The 24,919-nt window shown below is 40.4% G+C and overlaps 1 protein-coding gene across 2 annotated transcripts in view; it reads right to left on the bottom strand.

Annotated features, from left to right (window-relative positions):
• Positions 1-24,919, bottom strand: part of UBXN4 (UBX domain protein 4) — a 48,710-nt gene that overhangs the window by 6,940 nt on the left and 16,851 nt on the right. For both annotated transcript variants that reach the window (XM_053596420.1, XM_053596421.1), the window contains exons 5-11: positions 22,072-22,249; positions 17,931-18,024; positions 10,784-10,838; positions 9,872-10,036; positions 7,953-8,080; positions 4,247-4,349; positions 1,281-1,412 (exon numbers count right to left, since the gene is read on the bottom strand). In XM_053596420.1, the coding sequence (XP_053452395.1) occupies positions 1,281-1,412; positions 4,247-4,349; positions 7,953-8,080; positions 9,872-10,036; positions 10,784-10,838; positions 17,931-18,024; positions 22,072-22,249 (855 nt within the window). The remainder of the gene's footprint in view (positions 1-1,280; positions 1,413-4,246; positions 4,350-7,952; positions 8,081-9,871; positions 10,037-10,783; positions 10,839-17,930; positions 18,025-22,071; positions 22,250-24,919) is intronic.

Raw genomic sequence — 24,919 nt, 5'->3', positions numbered from 1 at the left:
CTGGGCTTAAGCAATTCTCTTGCCTCAGCCTCGAGAGCAGCAGGGACTACAGGTGCCCACCACAAAGCCCAGCTATTTTTTTGTTTTTAGCCGGCCAGGCTGGGTTCGAACCCACCAGCCCTGGTACATGTGGCTAGCGCCCTACCCACTGAGCAATGGATGCCACCTGTGAGCCTTTCTTCTTTATCAGAGATTAAAATATTGTGAAGATCAAATGGGATAATCTGTTTAAAAATTAATGTTATTTTGTTATTTTTATGTTAAAATAACATGTTTTTGAAAAACCTGGTGAATAGCAGGTTTTTAATTTTTTTTTTTTTTTTTTTTTTTTTGTAGAGACAGAGTTTCACTTCATGGCCCTCAGTAGAGTGCTGTGGCATCACACAGCTCACAGCAACCTCCAACTCCTGGGCTTAAGCGATTCTCTTGCCTCAGCCTCCCGAGTAGCTCAGACTACAGGCGCCCGCCACAACACCCGGCTATTTTTTTTGGTTGCATTTCGGCCGGGGCCAGGTTTGAACCCGCCACCCTCGGTATATGGGGCCGGCGCCTCACAGACTGAGCCACAGGTGCAGCCCATTTCAAATTTTAAGTTGTTTTTTTGTTTTTTTTTTTGGCGGGGGCTGGGTTTGAACCCACCACCTCCGGCATATGGGACCGGCGCCCTACTCCTTGAGCCACAGGCGCCGCCCCAGGTTTTTAATTTTTATAAATAAAAATTTTAAGTCTGTGAATTATTAGATAATCTGCATTTCTGATTTTTCTCTCCTGGCAGGTTTTTGTTTGTTTGTTTTTTTGAGACAGAGTCTCATTCTGTGCCCTAGGTAGAGTGCCATGGCACCATAGCGCACAGCAACCTCAACTTCTTGGGCTCAAGCCCTCCTGTCACAATACCTGGCTAAGTAGTCATTTTTCATACACAAAAATAGGTGAGGAAAAAAGCTGAAAGTTAAACTACATGTGTCTCACAAGCAATATTAGCAATACAAGTATATAAAGCACTGGATAATGGAACAATAATTTGATCTAGTTTTTGGATTTTAATTTCTCACAGTACACCTTTGCCCTTCCTTTCTAATAATCATAAAAAATGATGAGGAATCAACTACAACTTGGACTTTACCTTACAAATGGAAACAATGTAACCTAATCACACACACACACACACATATATTTGGAATTAATCAGGAAAAATAAAAGACTTTAGAATTAAGATCTTTAAAAAATAAAAAGATAAGGAGAACAAACAGAAAACTATAAAAATAGGAAAAAATACATACTGGCAACAGTACCACTGAAGCACTTGGGGCAAGTTCCAGATCCACTAATTTCTTTTTATAATCTTCTTTGGTAAATTCCCTCCTGGGAAACATGGTTGCTAATGAAAAATTACCGTAAGTGTTGCCAACAGTCTGTAACATAAGTTTTAAAAGATTACATAGTGTCTTTTTAGAAGATACTTTATTACCAATATGCATCCAAAATGACTACTTTATTGAAATTTGCTTAAAAGTTTACTTAAATGTAAACTCAAAATTAACACTTATAAAAATTGCACTTCAAAAAGCTGAAAAGCTATCAAATCCAATTTTTTTTTTTTTTGAGACAGAGTCTCACTTTGTCACCCTCAGTAGGGTGCCGTGGTGTCATAGCTCACAGCAACCTCAAACTCTGGGGCTGAAGCAATCCTCTGGCCTCAGCCTCCTGAGTAGCTGGGACTCTATAGGCATCTGCCACAACGCCTGGCTATTCTTAGGGGTCTTGCTCTTGCTCAGGCTGGTCTCTAACTCGTTAGCTCAGGCAATCCACTCACCTTGGCCTCCCAGAGTGCTAGGATTATAGAAGTCAGCCACCATGCCCAGCCTCAAATCCAAATAGTTTTTAAAACTTTCTATAACTCAGAGATGAGTGCAAAGTAGCAAGAATATAGTTCCTAAAACCATGTAATAAACTGAATAAAAATGAGCAAGCATGTATCTCCTTTAAGCATGGCTGCAGTTCATCATTAGGGATTTCACTATCCTTGTTTCACTATACAAACATCTCACAAAGATGCATTTAGACCATATGTACTTCCTACTAAAAATCTGGAGTAGACCAGAATTTCCCTCATATACAAAATTCCAGGAGCTTTAACCTCCTCGTTTCAAAGCACAAAATGGTCCATAATCAGACTACACTATACATATAATCCCAGATCCAGGAATTTACACTGTTGACTACCACAATTATCTTCATAATTTTAAGTCACCTAAACCTATAAAATCTTAGACAGCTGCTCATCTTTCCCTAGAAGATTCCAAAGAAAGAGCTTAATTCGTTTTTTTGTAATTTTCTTACCATACGCACATATACTCTACTATTCTCACTCTAACGTAAGAACATACAAAAATTAAAAATTTGCTCATTAAACCAGACACAGTGGCTCACACATGTAATACTAGCACTTTGAGAGGCTGAGGCGGGTGGATCACGTGAGCACAGGAGTTCAAGAGCAGCCTGAGCTAGAGTGAGACTCTGTCTTCTACTAAAAATGGAAAAAATAAAACCTCAGCCAGGTGTTGTGACAGGCACCTGTAGCAGCAAGAGTATCATCTGAATCCAAGTTTGTTTTTTTTTTTTTTTTTTTTTTTTTTTTTGAGGTTGATGTGAGCTATAATGCCACGGCATTCTACTAAGGGTGACAAAGTGAGACTCTGTCTCAAAAAAAAATTAATAATAATAATAATTTGCTCACTGTATTAAGGCAGAGTTTTAATAGGACAGATGCAATCAAAAATCACTCATTTTCCCTTGTCAGCCCCCTTCCTATGGCAGAAGCAGTAAAACTCAGGATGGGGGGACACCTTATGGGAAATTATATTTTGGGGGCGGGGGGGGGTTTGTTTGTTTCGTTTTGTTGAGACTTAATCTCACTGCTGCCCTGGCTAGAGTGCCATGGAGTTGGCCCACCTCACAGTAACCTCAAACATTTAGGCTCCTGCAATCCTGCTGCCTTAGCCTTCCAAGTAGCTGGAACTACAGGCACATAGCACCACGCCTGGATAATACTTAAACTTTTTGTAGAGATAGGGTCTTGCTCTTGCTCAGGCTGGTTTTGAACTCCTGACCTCCCACCTCAGCCTTCCAGAATGCTAGGATTACAGATGTAAGCCACTGTGGCCAGCCAGGGAAAGCTTTAACATTGTCTAGCTTAAGTCACCAGTGCAGAAAGGCAGATAGCTTTTGAGGTATCCTTCCCTTGGGACCCATAAGTGAGGGAGAATAAATGCAGCAAAGGTATCTGGCATAAAGATCTTAAACCAAACCTCCAATTTTAAACTTGAAGATATATACATGAACGATAACTGGTACATAAAGAGCCTGGAATCTAAAGGGCATCTGATACTCAGAACCCATTCTGAACAAGGAACCAATCAGGAAGTAAAAACAAATTGGAAATGACTCACACCTTACTTTCCAAGATATAAAAGGTCGTATCTCATTCAGATTTTAACTAAGGCTACATTCTGGAAGTAAATTCCTAAAGAAGATAACTTGTTGTCAAATGAAGTTTACTGTTCTTTTTGCTTGGCAACAGGTAGGTGGTAGGAAAATGTTCTGTCCCTAAGCAACCTACAGAAAACAGAGGATCAAGTAAAACTGCTTCCTTTTCAGGGGAGTAGGACAACTCCCACAGATGACCTTTAGGAAACCACTTGCTTTTTACTCCTCTACTTGAGTACACTAACCAGTGAGAAAAGTTTCCAGAACCAACTACACAGTATTAGCAAATGCCTACTTTCTATATAACAAGCAGATACACTGTGCGCATATACACTAATGCACAGCAGAAGTTAAGAGGAGTCTTGTGCTTTCCTCTTCGAGATGAGTCATGACTGGCTCAGTCTTCAGGTTCTGCTTTGAAACTTTCTATTTTTTTTTTCTTTTTTTTTTTTTTTTTTGAGACAAAGCTTCAAACTGTCACCCTGGGTAGAGCGCCATGGTGACATCATAGCTCACAGCAACCCCCAACTCTTAGGCTCAAGCAGTCCTCGTGCCTCAGTTCTTTGTATTTTTAGTAGAGATGGGATCTGGCTCTGGCTGGTCTTGAACCCACCCATACGCTCAAGCAATCCACCTGCCTTGCATCCCAGAGTGCTAGGATTACAGGTGTGAGCCACCATGCCTGGCCATAGAACTTTCCATTGCTACAATTTAGTAACATATACATTTAGCTTTATCGCAACTCAAGACATAAATTTACCTGCGCAGCAAACTGCCTTGCTTCTTCTAGAGGAGCATCAGAAGGAAACTGATTTGTAAAGGAAGAACCATCAGGAAGACGGAATTGAATTCTTGCAACAGTGCTAAGAAAAAAGAAAAGTAAACTTAGCATCTTTACCTCTTCATATTCCCTTTTAATTTTGAAACAGTCTCACTCTGTTGCCCTAGGTAAGGTGCCCTCGCATCACAGCTCACAGCAATGTGAAACTCAAGCAGTCCTCTTGCCTCAATTTTTCTATTTTTAGTAGAAACGGGGTCTTGCTCTTGTTCAGGCTGTTCTTGAACTCCTGAGCTCAAGCAATCCACCCATCTCAGCCTCCCAGAGTGCTAGGATTACAGGCCTGTTTCATATTCTCAAACAAAATTAAAAATTAAAGAAAATGGAAGTGGAAATATGCAATGGCAATAGACTTTCCCCACAATATTAGATCTTTTCATTTATTTTTATTTCTTTCTTTCTTTTTTTGCAGAGACAGAGTCTCACTTTTTTGCCCTTGGTAGAGTGCCGTGGCATCACACAGTTCACAGCAACCTCCAACTCCCGGGCTTAAGCAATTCTCTTGCCTCAGCCTCCCGATTAGCTGGGACCACAGGCGCCTGCCACAATGCCCAGCTATTTTTTTGTTGTAGCAGTTTGGCCAGGGCTGGGTTTGAACCCACCACTCTTGGTATACGGGGTCGGTGCCCTACCCAGTAAGCCACAGGTGCCACCTGATCTTTTCATTTATTATTAACATCTTTATTAAGACATTCACATAAAATGTTTTCTTTTTTTTTCTGTGAGACACAGTATTACTCTCTGCCCAGGCTAGAATTCTGTGGCATCAACCTAGTCCACAGCAACAGCAAACCCCCTGGGTTCAAGAGATTTCCTGCCTTAGCCTCCCCAGGTAGCTGGGACTACAGGTGACTGTCGCTACACCTGGCTCATTTTTCTATTTTTAGTAGAGATGGGGTCTCATTGTCATCGGGCTGGTCAGGAACTCCTGAGCTCAAGGGATCCTCCTACCTCAGCCTCCCATAGTACTAAGATTACAGATATGAGCCACCATGCCCAGCCCAGAGTAAAAGGCTTGTGCTTTAGTTATATTATTTTTCTTTTTGAGACAAAGTCTCACTCTATTGCTACAGAGTAGAGAGCTATGGCATCAGCCTACCTCACAACAACCTCAAATTCTTGGATTCCAGCTACTCTTCTGCCTCAGCCTCCTAAGCAGCTGGGACTGTAGGTACCCACCATGACACCTGGCTAATTTTTCTTTCTTTCTTTCTTTTTTTTTGAGACAGAGTCTCAAGCTGTCGCCCTGGGTAGAGTGCCGTGGCATCACAGCTCACAACAATCTCAATCTCTTGGACTTAGCGATCTTCTTGCCTCAAGCCTCCCATGTAGCTGGGACTACAGGTCCCCACCACAATGTCTGGCTATTTTTTGGTTACAGTTGTCAGTGTTGTTTGGCAGGCTTGGCTGGATTCGAACCCGCCAGCTCTGGTATATGTGGCTGGCACCTTAGCCACTTGAGCTACAGGCACAGAGCCATAATTTTTCTATTTTTAGTAGAGATCGGATCGCACTCTTACTCAGGCTGGTCTCAAACTCCTGAGCTCAAGTGATCCTCCCACCTTTTGCCTCCCAGAGTGCTAGAATTACAGGTGTGAGCCACAGTGCCCCCAATTATTTCATTTTTCATTTATTTATTTTAGACTGGAACTCCCACTGTCACTCAGGCTGGAGTACAGGGGCCTGATTATAGCTCACTGAAACCTCATTATTTCATTACTTTTGGAAAATTGCATCATAAATTTTTTCCGGGCCAAGTGCAGTGGCTCACACCTGTAATCCTACCACTCTGGGAGGCCACGGCGGGAAGATGCTTGAGCTCTCGAGTTCAAGACCAGCCTGACCAAGAGTGAAACCCTGTCTCTACTAAAAATGAAAACCTGAGGCAAGAGGATAGACTGAGCCCAAGAGTTTGAGGTTGCTATGATGCCACAGCACTCTACCAAGTGTGACAGAGTGAGACTGTCTCAAAAAAATATTAATTAAAAAAAATTTTTTTTACTTAGGCTGGCATCATGCTGGGTGCCTATAGTCCCAGCTACTCGGGAAGCTGAGGCAAGAGAATCAATTGAGCCCAAGAGTTTGAGGTTACTGTGAGCTATTATGCCACGGCACTCTGCCATGGTGACAAAGTAAGACTCTATCTCAAAACAAAAAAAAAAAATTTCTATTATAGAACTACTTGTTAATTGTCCAATATGAAAATACAGAAAAGTAGAGAAGAAAATAAATACTAGCCATAATCAAACTAGCAGGATGTACTAGAAATCTGAATTTATTTTGGTCTGTCTTGGGAACTGCCTTACCCCTGCTACATGTCATTCTGGAACAATGATCAATAACATTTCTCCCACCTTCTTCACTGCAGAGTGGGCATGTCACCTACTCCCATCAGAAAGGCCTTGCAAATAGACACTACAATTGGTCTGGAGGTGTCCACATGACCCAGGCAAGGCTAATCAGAATTCTCTTCAGTGACTGATATAGGCATTGGGAGAAAGGATGAATCTCTTCCCTCTGGGATCAAAAACTCATGATCCTAAGAGTGCGAGGGGGCTGAGCTCTCCTGACACCATTTCTAGAGTTTCTCTGAAAATGAAGCTAAAAGGGAAGAAACTAAGAGATGAGAGAGAGAAAAAATTTTTGTAATTGGGCCAGGCACTGTGGCTCACACCTGTAATCCTAGCACTTTGAGAGGCTGAAACAGGTAGATCACTTGAGCTTAGGAGTTTGAGAGCAGCCAGAGCCAAGAGCAAGGCCCTGTCTTAATTAAAAACAGAAAAACTAGCCAGTGTCATGGCAAATACCTGTAGCCCCAGCTACTTGGGAGGCTGAGGCAAGAGGACTGCTGAGGCCAAGAGTTTGAGGCTGCTGTGAACTATGACACATGCCACAGCATTCTACCTAGGGTGACAGAGTGAAACTCTTTCTAAAAAAAAAGAAAAGAGGGCGGCGCCTGGGGCTCAGTGAGTAGGGCGCCGGCCCCATATACCGAGGGTTGTGGGTTCAAACCCAGCCCCGGCCAAACTGCAACCAAAAAATAGCCGGGCGTTGTGGCGGGCGCCTGTAGTCCCAGCTGCTCAGGAGGCTGAGGCAAGAGAATCGCGTAAGCCCAGGAGTTAAGAGGTTGCTGTGAGCCGTGTGACGCCATGGCACTCTACCCGAGGGCGGTACAGTGAGACTCTGTCCAAAAAAAAAAAAAAAAAAAAAAGAAAGAAAAGAAAAGAAAATTATGCTTATTACCTTAAGATCCCTGGACCAAGCTATATTTACCCAAATCCACTCTTGGAGTTCTGAACTGCAGAACCAGTTGCTTATTCCTATTTGAAATTCTGGCAACTAAAGAATCCTAATAAACATGAGCTAATCGTCACAATCATTTTGACATATGTACTTTTTATTTAAAAAATAGATTTTGGGGGCCTTTTATTTAATAAAGTTATTTATTAGTTTTATAGTATACATTCATATTCAATGACAGGTATCACTGGGAACTTCCAAACTGGTCAATATGTCCCTCTAGAATTGACTACTTAACAACCATAGCATATATAAAATGTTTTAAAACCCATAATCATTCTCCTTAGTCCCCACATGTACGGAGATGTTTCAGCATGAAATATTGTACCTTTTTTCTCTTGTGTAAGATTCCCTCTTAACTTCCATTTCCGCCTGTTTGGCCAGCAAGGCAGCAGCTTTGGCAGCCTCTACTTCTTCCTTTGTCTTCGCAAAACGAGCAGCTCTCTCTGCACGGTCCTTTAAAACATCATTAGATATTTCATTACGTTTCAATTGCCAGAATGCTTTATTCACACACTTTCAAACTTAAAGAACAAATATATAAAACAAATGTATAAAATTCTTTATAACCATGTGAACTTTATCATTCTGGATCTGATAATATTTAGTTTTATCAACTGTCAGAAATCATAATTATGGCTAAAGAAACAAGAACATGAATAAACATTATTAAGGTAGGGATTTTTTTTTTTTTTATTAGAGACAGAGTCTCACTTTATCACTCTTGGTAGAGTGCTATAGCATCACTGCTCACAACAACCTCCAACTCCTGGGCTTAGGCGATTCTCCTGCCTTAGCCTCTTACGTAGCTGGAACTACAGGCACCCACCACAACGCCCAGCTATTTTTTGTTGCAGTTTGGCCAGGGCCGGGTTCGAACCTGCCACCCTCGATATATGGGGCTGGTGCCCTACCCACTGAGCCACAGGCGCCGCCCGGGATGGTTTTTAGATGTATTAAAATTGGTTTATTATAAGAGCAATTGATACAAATTAAGCTTTATGATATGCCTAAATTGTTTTTTATGTTGCAAAAAAAGAGCTTATGACTAGAGAAAATTACTAGGTATTCAATTCTTAGCTTATTTCCCAGGGAATCCTTGAAAGCTGCCTTTTGACTACTATTAATTCATATCATAACAAAATACGGATAAAATAACTTTGACAAATACTTAACATAAACTATTTTAATACACAATTTCCAATAAAAGGAATCTTAGGATTGATACTCTTTGAGTCACTAAAAACTACAATTTTTTTTTTTTTTTTTAGGAAGAGTCTCACTTGGTCACCCTTGGTGGAGTGCCATGGCATCTTAGCTCACAGCAATCTCAAACTCTTGGGTATAAGTGATACTCTTACTTCAGCCTCCCGAGCAGCTGGGACTATAGGCGCCTGCCCCAACACCTGGCTATTTTTTAGAGACGGGGTCTCGCTCTGGCTTAGGCTAGTCTCGAACCTGTGGGCTCAAACAATCCACATATCTGGGCCTCCCAAGTGCTAGGATCCTGGGCATGAGCTAAAAAATACTATTTTTATGTGCACTGTCCGGCAGACATAATCCAAAGACATGTGCACATGGAGTCAAGCATTAAAAAATAAAGTTGGCTGGGTATGGTGGATTATTCTTGTAATCCCAGTACTTTGGAAAGCTGAGCCAGGAGGATTGCTTAAGGCCAGGAGTTCAGGACCAGACTGGGCAACAAAAAATAAAAAAAATTGCCAGGCATGATGGTTATGTGCCCGTAGTCCCATAGTACCACTACTTGGGGTAGGATCACTTGAGCTCAGAAGTTCAAGGCTGCAGCTTTGATCACATCACTGCACTCCAGCCTGGGTGACAGAGCAAGATCTTGTCTCTAAAATGAATAAATATAAATAAATCTATAAATAAATAAAATGGAAGACCCTGTCTCTAAAATGAATTTTAAAAAATAAATGAATAGGGTGGCGCCTGTGGCTCAGTCGGTAGGGCGCCAGCCCCATATACCAAGGGTGGTGGGTTCAAACCCGGCCCAGGCCAAACTGCAACCAAAAAATAGCTGGGTGTTGTGGCGGGCGCCTGTAGTCCCAGCTACTCGGGAGGCTGAGGCAAGAGAATCGCGTAAGCCCAGGAGTTGGAGGTTGCTGTGAGCTGTGTGAGGCCATGGCACTCTATCGAGGGCCATAAAGTGAGACTCTGTCTCTACAAAAAAAGAAAAATAATAAAAAAAAATAAATGAATAAATAAAATCAACCTGAGGCTTACCAATGCAATCTGCTGTTTAATACGCTCTCGAGCTGCTCTATCTTCTGCCTTTTCTCTGTTTCTTTCCTCTAACATTCTTTTTGTTAATTCTTCTTCTTGTTTTCTTTTATAATCTAACATTTCTTTTCCAGTTTTTCTTCTCTCAATTTCCTTTTTAATCTCTCTCTGAATTAAAGAAAAAGTTTTATGAGCCAGAAATAATTTTACAATCTGCTCTATTATTTTCAATGTGGAGAACTGCAGAGTGCAGTTGAAATAATAAACTTTATAAAATATAAGGGACTGGGAAACTTTATCTACAACACGGTTAATGGTCAAATGTCTATCAATTTATAAAGCATTGCGAGCAGTCTGTTAACATTGTAACACAGTCAGTGTAATCTGAAGGCAAGCAGAATTATGAGCCTTTGGTTTTGAGGAAAAACATGTTACCCTACAGAGATAACATGGCAGTCATTTATTTGGCTTGAAGGAAATACTAACTTTGCTCTATGGGAACCCCAAAGAGATAATGTACAGTTAGGCAAACCTGGTGAGAAAAATTAATGGTGCACCAGAATGCAGCAACATTCAGCTGCTGAAAGGAGTATTCAGCAGAATGTCCACATAAAAAAGAATTAAATTCAATTTTCTGTCTCAAGCCAAACAATTTTAGCCCAAATCCTTTTTTTGTTCTTAGTGTAAAAGACTCATTGCCAAAGAAAAAAGTATCATCTAATTTATTCTGAGGGACTTATAAAAAGAACACATGAAAGTATACACTGTGATCCTGTAAGAGAAGACAGATAATTCTCACTGTGCTGCAACACTGAATTATAACTAGGAAGCCATCCAAGATCTGCCAAATTGAATAATCAAACATTCCCTCACTTAATGAAATGGTAAAAACGATGCTAAATGGATGAACTTTACCTGTTCTTCCTCTTTCCTTTTCTCTTCTCTTCTTTCTTCAAGTTTTTTTGTTAGTCTATGTTTAATAAAAAAATGCACTGAGACACATCATATTAATATAAAACAAATTCAGATTTATTTTGCTAAAACAACCAGAGAAATATAAAAAACAGAAAGGTATAGCAACAATTTATCTGACTAGCCTCTGGCCCTTTCACAAACTGCTAAGTCAATGGGAACCCAACAGAGGCCTACCTCCAATTCTAAGTGCCTTATTTACCATAACTTTTGGTTACATTTTTTGCTGATTAATCAGATCTTTATTTTAAAATATACAAATACATTTTTAAATATATAGATTGTTAACCCTAGCGCTCTGGGAGGTTTAGGTGATATTGCTTGAGATCTTGAGTTTGAGAACAACCTGAGCAAGATTAAGACCCTGTCTCTACTAAAAAATAAAAATAAATTTTAAAAAACAGAAAAAGTTAGGCTTCCCACCTACTTGGGAAGCTGAGGCAGGAAGACTGCTTAAGCCCATGAGTTCAAGATTGCAGTGAGCTTTGATGATGCCACTGCACTCTAGCCAGGGTGACAGAGTAAGAATCTGCCTCCTCCCCTTTAAATCAAATACACAATATAAACCAATGTTTTATAAATACTTATATAGAAGTAAATACCAACATGGCACAAAATTGGTAAAAACAAAAACAAAAAACTTAAGGCCAACAATTACAAAACTAATTATGCCACTGTAAGAAACTTATCAATTAAAAATGAATAGCAAGGTGTGGTGGCATATGCCTACAGTTCCAGCCACAGAAAGCTGAGGCTAGAGGATCCCTTGGGCTCAAGATGAGACCTCATCTCATCTCATAAAATCTAGGGCAGTGCCTATAACTCAGTGAGTAGGGTGCCGGCCACATACACTGAGGCTGGCGGGTTCGAAGCCAGCCCGGGCCAGCTGGACAACAATGACAACTGTCACAAAAAAATAACCAGGCATTGCAGGGGGCGCCTGTAGTCCCAGCAACTTGGGAGGCTGAGGCAGGAGAATTCCTTAAGCCCAAGAGTTTGAGATTGCTGTGAGCTGTGACGCGACGGCACTCTACCCAGGGAGACAGCTTGAGACTCTGTCTCAAAAATAAATAAAATAAAATCTAAAATAAATTTTTTTCTAAATTAGACTGTGGTAATAGTTACACAACCTTGTGAATATACTAAAACTCACTGAACTGCACACTTGGAATTTCGTGATGTATGAATTATATCTGAACTTTTTTTTTTTTTTTTTTAGAGACAGTCTCACACTTTGTCACCCTCAGTGGAGTACTGTGGTGTCAAAGCTCACAGCAACCTCCAGCTCTTGGGCTTGGGCAATTCTCTTGCCTCAGCTTCCTGAGTAGCTGGGACTGCAGGTGCCCGCCACAATGCCTAGCTATTTTTTTATTGTTGTTGTTGCAGTTTGGCTAGGGCTGGGTTTGAACCTGCCACCCTTGGTATATGGGGCCAGCACCCTACTCACTGAGCCACAGGTGCCACCCTATTATCTCAACTTTTAAAAATGAATTAAAAACATAAAATAAAGTAAAAATGAATGGTACTTTCTCTGAAAGGGATTTGGATTACATAGTATATGCATTCAATAACATTCTGCTAAACAACTTAGCCAGCAAGGGACTGCTCGCAAAGGGACTGCTCAAAGGATGATAGGCACATACAAAAAGACCATCAGACCCAATATGAAGGGGATTCCACTAGTCAAATTTGGGCAATTTGTATACCAAAAAGAAATAAAAGTAGGAGAAATGGATCATAACACCTTAGAGAAAGAAAAGTAGGATCCATGAAATGTCTTAACTCGTTAAATGAGGTTATATAAATTGACCTAATAATTTTAGAAAATGGTCAGTATCTGTAACACAGAAGTTCCCACTCCTTTGTGCATGTGTCCTTATAAATATGAAGAAATGTGAGCATATGTTCACTAAGACTTGTGCAATATTCTTCACAGCATCCCTAATCCCAATGACCCCAAACTGAAAAAAATAATTCATCTATTAGTCGAATAGATATATAAATCATCATATAGTCAAATAAGATAATAATATACGGCAATGAGAGTACAACAGCCTCACAAATACTATGCTAAACAAAGGAGATCAAACATAATAGAATTCCATTACAAAGTTCCCAAACAGGCAAAACTAATCTACAAGGTTAGATCCAAGATAGTGATTATCTTAGGGAGGGATGCTGTAATGGAGGAGGGGCATTAGGAAAGCTTGTTAGGCACTAGTAATTTTCTATTACTTCTCCTGAGTTCTGGTATACAGTAAGACATTTACTGGGAAAAAGGTAGTAGGGGCTTGGTGCCTGTAGCCAAGCAGCTAGGGCACCAGCCACATACACTAGAGCTGATGGGTTTGAGCTCAGTCTGGGCCTGCCAAACAACAATGTCAACTACAACCAAAAAAATAGCTGGGTGTTGTGAAGGGTGCTGCTACTTGGAAGGCTAAGGCAAGAGAACCACTTAAATTCAAGAGTTTGAGGTTGCTGTGAGCTGTGACACTACAGCACTCTATGGAGGACAACAGCTTCAGACTCTGTCTCAAAAAAAAAAAAAAAAAGGGCAGGGGGAAATAGGTGGAAAGTAGAGAGAATAGAACAAAACACTTCTTCACAAAAGGCTGCCAGCTAATAAATGTAGAAGAAACAAAATTAGAAACAAAGTTACCATGTTTAACTACGAAGTAACTGATCCCAGAAAAAAAATAAGTGAATGACAAAACCACTGGGTGAAAGTTTTTCAGGAAGAAGATAGTCACTATTTCAAAGAATCATTCCATTGTTAACCAAATCAGAAAGTGAAATGGGTACCTTTATAATGGAGGTATCCCACCAAATGATTAAACTTAACATCACCAATAATTTACACATCTGATGTTACCTGTCCTGATGTAAGCAATGGCAAGGACAAAACATCATCTTTATCATGTTCTTATCAAAGTTTAACTTGAATCTAATAATGACAGAACAGGGACTAGATCAAGAAACACTCTAGAAAACTAGCCTAGACTCTTCAAAAATGTCTAACTTGTGAAAAATACAAACAAAAATACAAGAAATGTTTTGGATTCAAACAGACTGAAATAAATTCAATGAAAGACCCTTGGCTGGATCTCCTGAATCAGAGAAAAGAGTTATAAAGAAAATTATCATAACAACTGTGGAAATTTGAGTATGGACCACATATTAGATAATCTTACTGTAACAATTTAGAATTTGAGTATAAAAACAGTATTGTTCTAATATCTGAAATTATCTCTATTCTTTTTTTTTTTTTTTTTTGTGGAGACAGAGTCTCACTGTACCGCCCTCGGGTAGAGTGCCGTGGCGTCACACGGCTCACAGCAACCTCTAACTCTTGGGCTGAAGCGATTCTCTTGCCTCAGCCTCCCGAGTAGCTGGGACTACAGGCGCCGGCCACAACGCCCAGCTAATTTTTTGTTGCAGTTTGGCCGGGGCTGGGTTTGAACCCGCCACCCTCGGCATATGGGGCCGGCGCCCTACTCACTGAGCCACAGGCGCCGCCCAATATCTCTATTCTTAATTATATACAATTTGTTGAATTTTCTTCTAAGAAAAAAAGGACACAATTTTGTTCTAATCTGGTTAAAAAACTCAACTGCATGAATAATAAACTGACAGGTCAGGCGCGGTTGGCCTATAATCCCAACACTCAGGGAGGCCAAGGTGGGTGGATTGCTTGAGCTCAGGAGTTGAAGATCAGCCTGAGCAAGAACGAGACTTGTCTCTACAAAAATAGAAAAACTAGCTGGGTGTCCTGCCAAGTGCCTGTAGTCTCAGCTACTTGGGAGGCTGAGGCAGATGGATCACTTGAGTCTAAGAGTTTGAGGTTGCTGTGGGCTATGATGCCATGGTACTCTACCCAGGGCAACAGAGTGAGACTGTCTCAATAATAATAATTGACTGTTTTGTCACTTCTGCATCTGGGTGTCTACTACTTAGGTCATTAAAATATGAAATGTCCTATTTCAATCCAGAAGTTATATCTCAAATAAGAAACAATACAATTAATCAAACTATGTGCCAAAACTATCAACACAGTTTTATCTTAATAGTAGCTTGTATATTCCAGCAGTAAAGAAGTCTGGAGTGAGTGACAATGAAATTGCAAAAAATGTTTTCCAGACTGTTGAAAGTTGAGTATTTTTCTTTGTAAGAAGAGGTCCAATGCCTGGAAGAAGTAGTAGTTAGCTGGTGCAAAGTCTGCTGAATATAGGTAGATGACAGAGAGTTTCCAAGTCCAGCTTCTATAGTTTGAGCAGTATTGTTTGTATGACAGCAGAGTCTTGCAAGAGGATTGGGCTGTCTCTAATTGACCAATCTTGGTTGCCTAATTGCAAAAATCCTCCCTCATCATGTCATCCAATTGGTTACAATAGATACCTGCTGTAGTCAACTGATGAGGTTTCATGAAGCTGTAGCAGATGATACCAGTGCTAGCCCATCAAAGATAATACCTAGTTTTGGCCTGTGTTCCAACCACAGTGCCAAATCCAAATGTCTCAAAGCATCCATTTGTAATTACATGTAATATGGTACAGAAACAATTCGCCCTTACGTTGTGAAAGGAAAGCTTCAGATGATTTTTCTTCCCCCACCCCCTTTTTTTTCTGATATTCGTTTAATTCATGCATAACCCATTTATTTAGCTTCCTGACCTTGCTGATTTGTTTCAAATGGTCCAATATTGAACCATTCATGTGTGGGTTGAAATGAATTCGCTTCCACTACAGCTTTCAGCTCTTCATTATCCACATTGGTCTCAGGTTGCCCATGTGGCTTATTTGCAATATTAAAATCACTAGAATTGAATTTCTCAAACCATCAACATTGGACATACTACGCAATTAGCCTTAACTTTCCCAAATACCTTGTTGATATTTTGAGTTACCTGTGCTACATTGGTTCCACAATGGAACTCATAATCGAACTCATGGTTTCACAAAATTGCTCTAAAAATTTTTGAAAGATAATCACAAGCCAAAAGATACATTTGAACAAATGAGGATGTACCTTCACAATAAAAATAAAACAAGAAGTAAAAGTGAAATGTCAAATTAAGGAAATAGGACATTTCATGCTAATAATCTATACTACTTAATGACCATCATTTTGATGGCCAGGAGAGGACAGGCAGGGCATGGGTCTATGGACACAGATCCCCAGAGCCCAGCTCAGCCAATACTTTCATTTTTAGGAGATGCACGCTGAGGTATTTAGGAGTGAAATATACATCACTTTTCCACCTTTTATGAAGTGTAGGGGTGAAGTGAAATAATGCCTGCAAATTTCAAATGAATCAGAAAAAAAAGAAAAAGGGGAGGAAAAGGTAGTCATTATACAACTCTGTCAACATTGAGGTTTGAAACTTTTCCAAATAAAAAACTATAATTGGGCTCAGTGCCTGTAGCTCAAACACCTAAGGCACCAGCCACATACACCAGAGCTGGCGGGTTCAAATCTAGCCCAGGCCTGCCAAATAGCAAGCAATGACAACTACAACCAAAAAATAGCTGGACAATGTGGCGGGCGCCTGTAATCCCAGCTACTTGGGAGGCTGAGGCAAGAGAATCGCTTAAGCCCAAGAGTTGGAGGTTGCTGTGAGCTGTGAAGCCACAGCACTCTACCCAGGGCGACATAGTGAGACTCTGTCTCAAAAAAAAAAAAAAAAGTTTTCTAAACAGTGAAAAGTTACTTCCCAATAAAGAATGTTTCATTATCAAGAGTGTGTCAACATTTCATCCTATTTCAATCTTAGTATCCTTTTAAAAAAAGGCCCCAACCCACATATATTTCATGTAATAGTTCTAATAGCATATGCTTTTAAATAATTACATGTCTCTATATCCAGTCATTTTCAGTTTAAAGAATCTCACAGTAGACCCACCTAGCCCTAACATGCTAATTATAAAAGTAATGACATTAAAAGAAGAAAATGTGAGCCTCAACTCAAAACAGAGCAACAACAAAAAGAAAAACTCATAATTCCTTTTTCTTTTCTTTTCTTTTTTTTTTTGTAGAGACAGAGTCTCTCTCACTTTATTGCCCTGGGTAGAGTGCCGTGGCATCACATAGCTCACAGCAACCTCCAAGTCCTGGGCTTAGGTGATTCTCTTGTCTCAGCCTCCTGAGTAGCTGGACTACAGGCGCCCGCTACAACGCCCAGCTATATTTTTTTGTTGCAGTTTGGCCGGGGCCGAGTTTGAACCCGCCACCCTTGGTACATGGGGCTGACGCCCTACTCACTGAGCCACAGGCGCCGCCCCATAATTCCTTTTTCATAGGTATTAGTATAAATGTTTTGGTATATGTCCTAGCAGGGGTGCCCAACCTTTTGGCTTCTCTGCACATTGGAAGAAAAGGAGTTATCTTGAGCCACATGTTAAACACATAAACACTAACAAAAACTGATGAGTAAAGCTGAGTGTGGTGGCTTACCCCTGTAATCCTAACACTTAGGAGGCCAAGGTGGATGGATTGGCCGACCTCACAAGTTTGAGACCAGCCTGGGCAAGAGCGAGACCTCTGTCTCAAAAAAACAGCCAGGCATTGTGGCAGGTGCTGGTAGTCCCATCTACTCAGGAGGCTGAGGCAAGAGAATCGCCTAAGCCCAAGAGTTTGAGGTTGCTGTGAGCTGTGATGCCACAGCATTCTATCAAGGGTGACAGTGAAATTCTACCAAGGGTGACAGTGAAACTCTGTCTCAAAAAAAAAAAAAAAAAAATTAGCTGAATGTCTAGCCCATCTGGAAATTAATGTCCTTATGGCACAGAAAGATAAAAGCAGAAGTGACAAATGGAAACATACATGGACCAAAATACCAGTAAAAGAGGGATTCTTAGAATGATTAGACCTAAAGTTGACTTACGACTTCAGAGATATTCAGAGATACACAAGAGTTTTCCTTCTAGATCTAGAGTGTAAGTTTTATAATATTAAATTTGGTCAGGTGATCGAAAATTTCAACCCAGAATTCTAAAACTTCATTTGTATAATTTTAGCTTTTACTCAAATTAATGAAATAACTAAAAACCATTATCTTTTTAAGTAAAATGCGATGTTAAAAATAAGAGCAAACCTTTCCACTCGGACAGTGAGGTCCTCTGCAGGTCTCTGATTTGAACATCCACTAGGCTCCTGAGAGGGAGTGGCATGGCCTAAACTTTCTCCTCCTAAATTATTAAATAAAAAGAAATAAGAATACTGTATTTAATACAATTTTTTGAAGGTATAAAACTTCTAGGTTATGACATCTATTAATAATCTCATTTCTTTTTTTTTAAAATATGGAGTCTCATTCTGTCATCCTGATATTCCTTGCTATCAGCAACAAATCTCACAAATCCTTCCTAAATAATTTGTAGACAAGCTATAGAGGGGAAAAGTGCTGCATAACTGTACAGCTAGGTAGATCTATCACCCATAATCAAAGAGAAATGCATAGGTGTCACACACAAGAATATTTCTTTTTTTTTTTTTTTTGAGACAGCCTCAAGCTGTCACCCTGGGTAGAGTGCTATAGCATCACAACTCACAGCAATCTCCAACTCCTGGGCTCAAGCGAGTCTCCTGCCTCCACCTCCCAAGTAGCTGGGACTACAGGCGCCCGGCTATTATTTGGTTGCAGCCGTCATTGTTGTTTGGTGGGCCCAGGCTGAATTCGAATCCGCCAGCTCAGGTGTATGTGGCTGGCGCCTTAGCTGCTTGAGGCACAGGCACCGAGCCCACAAAAGTATTTCCAATGGTATATACCACACAGTTTTCTGCCTTTGGCATTTTATAAATAACTTCAAGATGCAGTGACCTAAAACTGGGTGAAATCACTTATTAGCACTATATCTTTTTTTTTTTTTTTTTTTTTTGTAGAGACAGAGTCTCACTTTATGGCCCTCGGGTAGAGTGCCGTGGCCTCACACAGCTCACAGCAACCTCCAACTCCTGGGCTCAAGCGATTCTCTTGCCTCAGCCTCCCAAGCAGCTGGGACTACAGGCGCCCGCCACAACGCCCGGCTATTTTTTTGGTTGCAGTTTGGCCGGGGCCGGGTTTGAACCCGCCACCCTCGGTATATGGGGCCGGCGCCTTACCGACTGAGCCACAGGCGCCGCCCTTATTAGCACTATATCTAATTGCTAATTCCTGAAGGTTTTGAATAGGAGGAAATAAAAACCCTCAATATGCTAAACCTGATAAAATCCAAACATAATGAAAATTTGTTAGAAATTTGCCCTTTAGTTGGAAAAAGTCAACTGGATTATCAACTGTATTTCCTGACAGAAATATACAATATCAGAGGCTGAGCACAGCAGCTCAGACCCATAATCTAGCACTCTGGGAGGCCAAGGTGGGACGATCACTTGAGCTCAGGAGTTCGAGATCACACTGAGCAAGAGTGAGATCCCATCTCTATTAAAAATAGAAAAGCTAGGCTCAGCGCCTGTGGCACAAGCAGCTAAGGCGCCAGTGACAAACAACCGAGCTGGCAGGTTTGAATCCAGCCCAGGCCCGCCAAACAACAATGGCTGCAACCAAAAAATAGCCAGACATAGTGGCGAGCGCCTATGGTCCCAGCTACTTGGGAGGAGGAGGCAGAAGAATCGATCAAGCCCAGGAGTTGGAGGTTGCTGTGAGCTGTGACACCAGTCCCCTACCCAGGCTCTGTCTCAAAAAAACAAAAAAAAAAAAAAGAAAAACTAGCCGGGTGCGAGGGCTCGTGCCTGTAATCCCAACACTTGGGAGGGCAAGGCAGGTGGATTGCCTGAGTTCACAGGTTCAAGACCAGCCTGAGCCAGAATAACACCCATCTCTAAAAATAGTCAGGCATTGTGGCAAGTGCCGTAGTCCCAGCTACTCGGGAAGCTAAGGCAAAAGACTCGCTTGAGCCCAGAAGTCTGAAGTTGCTGTAAGCTATCATGCCACCGCATTCTACCCAGGGCAACAGAGTGAAACTCTGTCTGAAAAAAAACAAACCAAAAAAAAAAAGAAATATATACACACGCACGCGCACACGCACACACACACACGCACACACACACCCTGTTTCCCCGAAAATAAGACATCCTCCGAAAATAAGACCTACTTGCAGGTAAGATAAGACGTCCCCTGAAAATAAGACCTAGCGCATCTTTGGGAGCACACCTTAAAATAAGACACTGTCTTATTTTCAAGGAAACAGGGTAGATATATATATATTTATATAAATATAAAATCACCTATAGCCTTATCAACCAAGAATAAAAAAAAGAACCTGATTGTGATCAAGCCTACAGTTTTACCAATTTAGAGGAAATAAAGGCTACACAGGAATACTTACATAATACCATATAAACGTAGCAAAATTCACCATAGGAAACTATAGGAAAAACTTGTCAGTGAGAGTGGGAATTACATATTGAATTTAAACATTCATCGGGCGGCACCTGTGGCTCAAAAGAGTAGGGCGCCGGCCCCATATGCCAGAGGTGGTGTGTTCAAACCCAGCCCCGGCCAAAAACTGCAAGAAAAAAAAATTGTTTTAAATTCATCAACCACTTTGAATAATCTATGGATTTAAAAACCTCAAAATGAGAATAATATCTATTCCTCAAATATTCAAAACCTGTCATGTGTAACTCCATAAAGCAGCATTAAAGTTAATAGGAAGAGAATTTCAAATTTCATTTGATGTAAGTAAGAATCTTTCTAAAAACTAGAGTTATTCAACAACAAAACAGGCTTCCTACCAAGGTAAGGAGCGTCCTATCATTAAGAGGCTTAATGATTACCTGTCTGGGAAGCTGGAGTAAGATCATTTCTTAGGATACTAACATTCTAAATTCTGGATTTATCTACCCCTTTGTTGCCTAATACAAAGTTATACCACACCAAACAACTCTGACCACATCCCAAATACACCGTATAAAATTTCTCTTTTGCCTTTTCTATCAACCCCTTTGTAGTCAAGACTTCTTATTTCTGCAAGCTCTATATATTTCATAATTATTTTTCTAATTAAAAAAATAAGACACTATTGTCTAAAATGTGTATAGCATCTTAGATGTTAAAAAACAATTCCTGGCCAGATGTAGTGGCTTGAGACTATAATCCTAGCACTCTGGGAGGCTGAGGCGGGTAGATTGCTTTAGCTCATGGGTTCAAGACCAGCCTGAGCAAGAGTAAGACCCCATCTCTACTAAAAATAGAAAAAACTGAGGCAAGAGGATCACTTAAGCCCAAAAGTTGAGGACTGCTGTGAGCTATGATGATATCGTGGCACTCTACCCTGGGTGACAAATTGAGACATTATCTCAAAAAAAAAAAAAATCCTAATATATTAGTTAATTTGAACTTTCAAAGTCCTCTATAGTCGTAAGAGATTTATAAAACTGCTAAGTCTCGGGCGGCGCCTATGGCTCAAGGAGTAGGGCGCCGGTCCCATATGCCGGAGGTGGCGGGTTCAAACCTAGCCCCAGCCAAAAACCACAAAAAAAAAAAAAAAAAAACTGCTAAGTCTCATGACATTTCTTGAACATAGCATAGTAGAAGAAATTAAAAATCAACTATCTAGATTATTGACTATTGGGAATAAAAGGAACATTCACTGAGTTTGTCTTCTTCTGCCACAAAATGATACCTTACACACTTATAGTTAAGATAACTCTAAATTTTAAGTTAAACAAACAAGAAGAAAACAACATACTTTCTTTTTTTTTTTTTTGAGACAGAGCCTCAAGCTGTCATCCTGGGTAGAGTGCTGTGGCATCACAGCTCACAGCAACCTCAAACTCCTGGGCTCAAGCAATTCTCTTGCCTCAGCCTCCAAGGAGCTGGGACACAACACCCAGCTATTTTTTGGTTGTAGCTGTCATTGTTGTCTGGCAGGCCCACGGGGGATTCGAACTCGCCAGCTCAGGTGTATGTGCTGGCTCCCTAGCCACTCGACCTATAAGGCGCTGAGCCGAAAACATACAATTTATTTATTTTGAGACAGAGTCTTACTCTTTCCCCCAGGTACAGTACCATAGCTCACAGCAACCTCAAACTATTGGGCTCGAGGAATCCTCTTGCCTCGGTCTCCCAAGTAGCTGGGACCGCAGGCAGCTGCTACAATGCTTGGAAAATTTTTCATTTTTAGTAGAGACAGGGCCTTGCTCTTGTTATTTTAAAAAAATATCAATCCATAGCCTTCAAACGAAATGAAGGAGCATATACATTATGCCCCTAAAGGTACACTGAAAGGTACCTGTTGCAGTATCTGACTTTGTTTCAGGTGAAGTGGGTGGTGTCTCGCAAAGCTCTACATTTCTGGACTGAGAGTTTTCAGAAGTGTTGTTAGGTTCAAACGAGGCAGATGGAGTAGACACTGAACTTTCTGGCTGGTTGCCATTTCCCACTGATGTTTCACCTTTCTGTGAGTGCATCTAGGGAGCAAACAAATTGGAATTTAATTAACAGGTAAGGATCTAAATTTATCACAGCAGTAGAGACCAAAATATAAATTAAGTCGATTGATACTCTATAAAGAAAGAAGTACTAAACTCCCATAAATAGATAAATCTAAATGTATAATCCTAAACATGACATAATCACATTAAGGAATTTAACTACAAGCTGGCAAGAGCATAAAAAGATTTGTGAAAGTACAGTATTGACTTCCCTTCAAAGTAGAATTTTTTTTAAAAAGTTACAAGCTTCTATTAACGATTTGCACAAAGTAGATGGAAATGTGCTTTGTTTTATATGGAATCAGAAAAAACCTGATAGCCAATACATTACTCAGAAATAAAAATAAATCAGGAGGTATCACGTTACCAGAGTTCAGGCTATACTATAAATCTATAGTGATCAAAACAGCATGGTACTGGCACAAAAACAGAGAGGTAGATTTATGGAATACAATAGAGAACCAAGAGATGAACCCAGCTACTTATCATCATTTGATCTTTGATAAGCCTATCAAAAACATTCAGTGGGAAAAAAAACCCCTATTTAACAAATGGTGCTGGGTGAACTGTCTGGTGACCCATAGAAGACTGAAACTGTACCCCCACCTTTCACCATTAACAAAAATTGATTCTCACTGGATAAAAGATTTAAACTTAAGACATGAAACTATAAAAAATTCTAGAAGAGAGTGCAGGGAAAACACTTAAAGAAATTGGCCTGGGAGAATATTTCAATTGAAGGAGGACCCCCCAGGCAATTGAAGCAACACCAAAAATACATGACTGGGATGTGATCAAAAAAAAAAAAGCTTCTGCACAGCCAAGAACACAGTACATAAAGCAAGGCAGACAGCCCTCAGAATGAGAGAAGATATTTGCAGGTTATGCTTCCAACAAAGGTCTGATAACTAGAATCCACAGAGAATTCAAACTAATCAACAAGAAAAGAACAAATAACCCCATTGTATGTGGGCAAGAGCCTTGAATTGAAACTTCTCTGAAGAAGACAGGTGCATGGCCTACAATCACATGAAAAAATGCTCATCATCTTTAATCATCAGAGAAATGCAAATCAAAACTACATTGACATATCATCTAACTCTAAGATTATTAGCCCACATCACAAAATCCCCAAACTACAGATGCTGGCATGGATGAGGAGAGAAGGGAACACTTCTATATTGCTGGTGGGAATGCAAGCTAATATGACCTTTTTTGGAAAGAAGTTTGGAGAATACTCAGGGAACTAAAAGTAGACCTACCATTTGATCTACTAGGTACATACCCAGATGATCAAAAATCATTTTGCAACAAAGACATTTGCACCAGAATGTTTACTGAGTCCAATTCATAATTGCCAAGACATGGCAACAGCCCGAGTGCCCATCAGCCCATGAATGGATTAACAAATTGTGGTATATGTATACCATGAAATACTATGCAGCCATAAAAAAGATGGAGACTTCAAAGTATCCAATGTATTCAATATTACTATAAAATAGGGCTGGCTCCTGTAGCTCAGCAGATAGGGCGCCAGCCACATACACCAGAGCCGGCAGGTTTGAATCCAGCCCTGGCCTGCCAAACAACAATGACAACTACAACCAAAAAACAGCCAGCATTGTGGCGGCTGAGTTCGAGGTTGCTGTGAGCTGTAACACCACAGCACTCTACCGAAGGCGACATAGTGAGACTCTGTCTCAAAAAATATATACATATATAACTATGAAATCAACATATAATCACCTACAGAGTCATACAAATGGTAAAACATAACTATAACACAAAAAGAAGGGAAGAGAGGAGGGAGGGTATTTGGGGAGACCTGACCCTAATGTGCATGATGCAATGGTACATTTCAAAACTATTAAGAAAAGGAGTATAATTGTCTTACCACAACAAATAAGTAAGCAAGGTGATACATGTGTTAAGCAATTCAATGTAAGCATTTCACACTGTATATCAAATCAGTACACTGAACCCCATAAATGTATCAGTGTACACAGTTATGATTTAATAAAAAAAAATTAAAAAGGGAAAAAAGTTACAAGCTTCTATTAACCATTTGCACAAAGTAGATGGAAATGAAAAATTATTAACTACAAAGACCTTAAAATATGGCAGCGCCTATGGCTCAGTGAGTAGGGGACCCACCCCATATACTGAGGGTGGCAAGATTAAACCTGGCCCCAGCCAAACTGCAACAAAAAAAATAGCCAGGTGTTCTGGCAGGGGCCTATAGTTCCAGCTACTTAGGATGCTGAGGCAGGAGAATCGCCTAAGGCCAGGAGTTGGAGATTGCTGTGAGCTGTGATGCCACAGCACTCTACTGAGGGGAATAAAGTGAGATTCTGTCTCTGAAAAAAAAAAGAAAAAAAAAAAACCTTAAAATATGTCAAGCAATATACATCAGTAAGGCCTTAATGTGACAACTCCTCTTTCTTTCAACAACGTAATGGTGGTGTTCACTTTATGCATGTCTGCTGGGGTAGGGTGAATCCTAGCACTCTGGGAGGCTGAGGTAGGAGTATCGCTTGAGGTGAAAAAAGAAGGATGAATAACAAGTTACTAAAGTATTAGGTACAGACTCCTGTAACTTTATAATGCTATTATCAAAATTAGTCCATGAAGACAGTGTTTACCATC

Source organism: Nycticebus coucang, chromosome 7, assembly GCF_027406575.1.
Source record: "Nycticebus coucang isolate mNycCou1 chromosome 7, mNycCou1.pri, whole genome shotgun sequence".
In the NCBI taxonomy this organism is placed as follows: domain Eukaryota; kingdom Metazoa; phylum Chordata; class Mammalia; order Primates; family Lorisidae; genus Nycticebus; species Nycticebus coucang.
Note: the sequence above shows the minus strand (reverse complement) of the source record. Positions and strands in the feature narration are given on the sequence as shown.